Source organism: Agelaius tricolor, unplaced genomic scaffold (genome assembly GCF_023055355.1).
Source record: "Agelaius tricolor isolate 1412-34295 unplaced genomic scaffold, bAgeTri1.0.p SCAF_11, whole genome shotgun sequence".
In the NCBI taxonomy this organism is placed as follows: Eukaryota; Metazoa; Chordata; class Aves; order Passeriformes; family Icteridae; genus Agelaius; species Agelaius tricolor.
Genome location: NW_027269271.1, coordinates 6,738,126 through 6,744,388, shown reverse-complemented (window position 1 = coordinate 6,744,388; position 6,263 = coordinate 6,738,126). Strand labels below are relative to the sequence as shown.

Genomic DNA, 6,263 nt, shown 5'->3' with positions numbered 1-6,263 from the left:
GGGGACACAGCTCCTCACGGAGGGTTCCTTTTGCTTGCAGGAGTTCTGCGCAAGGAAGTCCAAATGACAACGTACTGGAGAGGGCTGCCCAAGGTTGTCCACTCAACTCTCTCCATACCCAACCAGAACAAGCCCGATGGCTACGACTACTATGCCTTCTCTTACAGTAAGTAAAACTAAAGCACATCACTATAGACCTCAGAAGGGGGTGGGGAAGAAGCTCCTGTTATCACTTGTAGTACTACTTTCAGCACTGCTAAAAAGTCCCGAGAATTAAAATGCTGCCCGTAATCAAGAGATGTTTCTATTAAGAATCAGGACAAGGTGCAGCAATGAAATACAGAGGTTCAAAGCAGCCAGTTGGGGAATGTATTGCCAGGGAGTTCAGCCTTGTAAAGGGACAAACCTTTAATGAAGGATTATGTTAATGATAGACTGAAGTCTTTGGATCACAACACAGCAAGTTTTTCAATGGCTTCTAGGGAACTTTGTTTTGACAAAACACAAAAAGGAGGGAGATAAACCACTTAACTTAGCTCAAAAAAATTATTTACGATCCTAGATTAGGTAGACTCATTCCCCCAGCCAGGATCCCATTTAAGCATTCCTCAGTTTTCAAAAAACTAAATAGCTCTATGAACAAGCCATACCCAAATACAGGCTATTTAAGTCCCTGTCAGTAAGATCCAATTCCTCATCTTGGAGGAATCAGCCTCACAGGCTCATTCACACTCAGGGACCATGGACTTCCCACTTCTGTGGTGAGTGCAGGAGTGTTGTGGATCTAGTTAGTTTGATTTCCAAATTCTTAAGACTATTTCTGTGTTCTAGCAACACAAGAACGTTCTTCCCTGCTCCTGGGACAGATTTAATTATTGGCAATGCCATAAAACTTACTACAACCAAGGACACCTGAAAAATAAAGCTGAGAACAGAAATTTATTGTTGGAGCCTCTCAGCTCCCTATATGCACATGGAACAGTAAATCTGTTATCCAGGCCTAAGTGACACTAAAATGCAGGCTTGAATTTGTCAATTTTTCTCATGAATTAAATGTAGTTTCTGGAATTTAATCCTGACCTCTCTTCCTTTCAGATCGGTACTACAGTTTGGATATTGGCAAAAGAATAGCACGGCCTGTTACTGCTCTTACAGGAAAGACTGTAACCAAAGACTGGTACAACTGTCCCAGCAAGTGATGAACAGCAGAGGAGTTTAAAACAAGATGCCATTTGGATGTCAATGTTTTTTCTAATTTTATTAATAAAAGACATTGAAATATGTGCACACAACTCTAAGTATTAAAATGCTGCTTCAAGCTCTGGCTTCATTACACTAAGCAATCACAGGCAAACTGGCATTTTGTATACACAGCTGGAAGTCCTTTACATTTCATTTAACTAATGTTTCCTCTGTTCAGGCCTCCTCTGCCTCCCATGGCATGAGTTACACCTGTGCAGGGAAAGAAAACAAGTGCATTAGTATAAACCCTTTTCATCAACCATTGCACAGGTGATACTTCATCATTCCCTAAGGAATTGTCAGGGCAGTGGAGTGGTTCCTTTCTGATACAGTTCAAGTTTCCCCTTTCTCCCCCTCAGCCTGGTGACATGTGTACATGTCACCTGTGTCATGCAAAAGGCTGGGGGTGACTTGTGATCCTGAGCCAAACCAATGAGCAGAGGCTTCTTACCTCATCTGAAATCACTTAGTCCCTCCTTCTTGTTATTAAAAAAAATGGTGACAGATGGAAGAAAATCTATCCTAGTCCCACCTCCTTATTTTTTTCCCCTTAAAATACCAGTTAATCTATATTTCAATGCTAATATTGAGTCCTCTACAATGTTAAAATAATGCAAAACAAAACAAAATCCAAAGGTTTTTTTTAAGTACAGAAGTTGCAAAAATATTTTCTTGCCATGGTTTAACTCCATTACATTGGAAAACCTGTAATACTTCCAATAAAGCTTTTTTCAATGAGTACACATTGATATAACTGGAATCCTTAATGTACCAAATGGAAGCTCCTCTAATGCTAAAACCAGAATTTTCTAAACTGCTGTCCTAACAGACTTGTGGAACCTTGCTTTAAAACTTTGAAGATCTAATGCCCTTTACATTCTCTCTACTGATAAGAGCCAGGTGCTACTGCAGAAGGAAGTTTGCCAGTCTGAAATCCGCTCAGCCTAACACACTAAACCCCAACCAGAGCTCAGGGTCACACACCAAACTAGAGGGCAGGGCTGCTGTGTCACTCACTCACTCCCTGGCTGGAGCAGCCAGGAGCACTTACCCCTCTGCCTGTTGAACTGCCGGCCACGCACGCCCGTCCTCAGCGTCGGGGGCTGCAGCCGGACACGGCGCAGGGACTTGGGCTGAGTGCTGCTCGTGTCTGTGGGGAGAGGCAGTGCAGAAAGAAAGGGTGGCTGTGCCTGCCAGCTTCTCATCTTTACATCTTTTGATATGGGTTATGCTTTCTTTACTTTAGAATGATGGAGGTGCCTCCTTATTTCATTGACCTCTAATATAAATAAAAGCTTCAAAACAAGTAAGTTGCACTTCTCTTGTTCTCTATACAAAGGGTTAATTGATAACTCAGTAGAGATTAACTTATTGTTGTTTCACAATTTAATTAAAAATATTTTAAAGCTGACATCAAATATGCCAGTGGATAAACCACCAAAATATCAGTAACATTTGCTCCTTGAAGTGTTATTCTTTTTTTGGCCTACTCCAGTTACTGCAGTCCAAGGAAAAATGGTTTACCAAAGGATCTATAAGCATCAGAATATGATCTTGCTCTTACAGAATCTGGGGAGACCTTAGAGCCCCTTCCAGTGACTAAAGGGGCTCCAGGAGAGCTGGAGAGGGACTTAGGACAATGGCCTGTAAGGACAGGACAAGAGGGAATGGCTTCCCACTGCCAGAGGGCAGGGTTAGATGGGCTATTGGGAAAGAATTGTTCTCTGTGACAGTGGTAAGGCCCTGGCACAGGGCACCCAGGGAAGCTGTTGCTTCCCCCTGGAAGTGCCCAAGGCCAGGTTGGAACCTAGGTGTCCCTACCCATGGCAGGGGTGGCACTGCATTGGCTTTAAGATCCCTTCCACCCCAAACTATTCTATGAGTCTGATTCTAAGAGTTTTATCTTATTTTGTATATCCTGCCTACCAGCCATGATGCTGGACAAAGGAATTCCCACTCTTAATGAAAAGGTAGGAACTATTATTGTGAATATCCTGTACCTGCAGATGAACTTGAAGGAGGATCCTGACTAGTTGAAGGAAGATCTGACTCATCAGATGCTTGAACAGATTCTTCTTCTTGCTGACTATCGATTTCTAGACCTGCTTCTGAAGTAATGCTAGAAGGGAGGGAGGGGGAGGAGAACCATGTAAGTGTATTTGCATAGTTTCAAAAAGGTCCAGAAAAAAAAAGACCTGTCTTGGAACACAAAGATCTAATGAAAATCAAAAGTAAAATATAGCATAAAATGATAAACTGTCCCCTTTTAGATCTTGACTTCACCATATTACAAAATATAGCAATTATCATAAATATTAAAAATTGCACTTGTAAAGCAAGTGACATAATTATTTGTCTTCAAAATTCACTAAGAACTGCTTATTCCAGCCCTGTGCTTCATCTTTTGTACATGCACTGTATTAACCAGGTGAATTAATCACGTATGTGTGCTTTGCACAAGGAGTGATTTTCTGCATTACACAGGAATGCCTTAGTCTTTATTCTACAAATTGATCCTTCAACCCATGCCTTTAATAGCAGTATTTGACTATTGCAGAGTGCTCTGCATTCTTAAAAAATAATTTTTTTGGGTGAATTTTATATTAACTTTGTAAACCCCAAGGAGAAGATCAGCAGAAAACCATTGGTTTTGGATGAAGACTCAGATTGTCCTGCCTCACAGCACTACAAAACGCTGTCTGAGCTGCCCCTGGGTGACCATGAACATGTCAGCAGTGCTAGTGAATCAAACCAGTGGTGCTTTACCCCTCAGACTCTGCCTCTGCGAAGACCTCGTCGGCATCATCGCCGGCGCCGGGCTCGGTGGTGGTGGACAGGCTGCCGGTGGAGGTGGTGACCATGGGCACGGACTGGGACGCGTGCTCCGAGGCGTCGGCCGAGGCACTCTCTGTGAACACCGTCACTGGGGAGCACAGACACCCTCAGGCCCTGCCCACAGAGCCTGTAACAGCACAGGCAGCTCGGGGACAGGCTGCCCAGTGCTGCTGAGGAGCGGCAGCACTGCACCGACCACGGGGAATCATTGCCGGCTTTGCTGTGCAAAAGCACCTGCGCCTCTGCAAAATTCCTTGCGCCTCTGCCACTTACCCGGTGCTGCCACTTGTAACGGTGTTGTGGGGACACTACGACCCCCTGATTCCTCCTCGTGGGCAAGGAACAGTGGGGTTTCATACATCCCTAAACCTGCAACACAAAGTTCTAGTGACAATCCATCCAAATGAGTGGCTAAAAAAAGGATTAACCAATGTCTTCCCTCTGGCTATTTGATAAAATCCAGTCACTTGTATTTAAGCAGATTGTTGTCGTTTTGACTTACTGCCAGAGCTGATTATAATTTATTGGAAGGTAAAACCTTCATGAAAATATTACTGCCTGTTTTCTTAACTTTCATCCTTGCATTATGCCATTATTTTGCTATGAGCTTTCTTCAGAGAACAGCCTGTGGTCCATGCCAACAGGGATGCCAGAAAGGGACTGATTCAGACCAACAACAAACACAACAGCCTGGCCATCTCTGAGCAGATAAGGATATAGCCCATAGATTTCTTTGCATTTGATGTTTTCCCCTATTGTTTCACTACAGGTAAGCTACAACCAATAGTAAAATTGAAGTTAAAAACCATTCCTTCAATATTTCATTCAATTTCAAAATCCCAACACAACTATAAATGTAGCAGCTTGAAGATAACACCTTCTCAATTTCTGTTATTCTCTCCTGGCTGACAATTATTTAAGAGTTGCAGGCTTCCACACTTCAACAATTACCTGAAACACTGTGTGAAGAATTGTGTTTTGTTGAGTGAAAAAGAGGGAATTCAGTCAAAGACCCACAGAAAAGAGAGCCCAGAAGTGCTTTACCTCCTTGTGATGCCAGCTGCCCAAGATCAGAGTGACTGGAGCTGGTTTGTGGCATATCTTCAGGGGGCCCAAATCTGAACCGAGGAACTCCAGCTACCTGGGGGGAACTGGAAAACACAGACTTAAGGAATTCTGCAACTTCCCCAAAGATCGGGGCAGGGGGGAGAACTTTCTGACCAAAAGAACAAATCAAGCATGAGACAAAATGAGCTAATACTGACCATAAAAATCATCTGAGTTACTGCTAAATAAACAGCAATTAGCTCTCAAATTATTAGGAATGCATTCAAAATCAGTACAATACAATAGTCCTGAAGAGAATATTCTTTACTTATCCATTCTATGAACTCACACAATTTTAAGTGGATTGCTGGACATGTCCAGAATATTCCAAAAACAGAAATGGGAGCAACTTTTCCTATTTTCACTTTCAATATTAATGGGGAGGGAGGAAGAACAAGGAAGGAAATTTGATAGAACTTTTTTGTTTGCTTAATCTCTTCATAAGTCACCGGTTACAATACATGGGAGAATATTCAATTCCTAATCTGCTGATCAGTCATATGACACACAAGTCAAACAATAATTACTTATCTGCACATGCAGATATCTATCCTCCATCTATCCTACTGCCTACCATGTTACTTCAATCACAAGTTCATTTAATTTAAATTTATTTTAATTTCACTGAAAAACAGAAAGAAAGAGAATAAAGAATAGAGAAAAGCCTTTTTTTTTTCCTTTTTCTTTTCAGATCTACTTACTGAATAGCTTCTGCAAATCCATCTGTACGATGTGGAACTACAAGAGTTGGTGTGCTTGGAACTGTCCTGTCCTCATCATCAAAGAAGTGCTGCTGCTGGAAAAAAAGAGACTGATATGAGAGCCTACAATGTATTTCCAGTTTTTACCAGCTGAGTTAAAGGTTGATTTTTCCACATAGTCCAGCAAAACAAAAGCAGATTTAACTCTAACAAAATTCTTGTTTAATTTCAGACATCTAAAACTGATGCCTTTGGTCTCACAGAAGGTACTTAGTCTCTTCTCTCACTGAACTTGCATTTGTTCTGCCAAATACAGCTGAATAAAGGGTTCAAAATTAGCTGATGGAGACAGCATAAATTAGTCTTCTTCCTTTACAA

At 41.9% G+C, this 6,263-nt stretch overlaps 1 protein-coding gene across 4 annotated transcripts in view; it reads right to left on the bottom strand.

Annotated features, from left to right (window-relative positions):
• Positions 1-1,243: 1,243 nt before the first annotated feature.
• TPR (translocated promoter region, nuclear basket protein) overlaps positions 1,244-6,263 on the bottom strand; it is a 33,313-nt gene continuing 28,293 nt past the window's right edge. For 2 of the 4 annotated variants that reach the window (XM_071435946.1, XM_071435947.1), the window contains exons 45-51: positions 5,886-5,995; positions 5,122-5,228; positions 4,351-4,446; positions 4,009-4,165; positions 3,243-3,361; positions 2,294-2,392; positions 1,244-1,452 (exon numbers count right to left, since the gene is read on the bottom strand). In XM_071435946.1, coding sequence (XP_071292047.1) covers positions 1,397-1,452; positions 2,294-2,392; positions 3,243-3,361; positions 4,009-4,165; positions 4,351-4,446; positions 5,122-5,228; positions 5,886-5,995 — 744 coding nt within the window. In that variant the 3' untranslated portion in view covers positions 1,244-1,396. The remainder of the gene's footprint in view (positions 1,453-2,293; positions 2,393-3,242; positions 3,362-4,008; positions 4,166-4,350; positions 4,447-5,121; positions 5,229-5,885; positions 5,996-6,263) is intronic. The other 2 variants (XM_071435948.1, XM_071435949.1) reach the window with 2 other exon arrangements.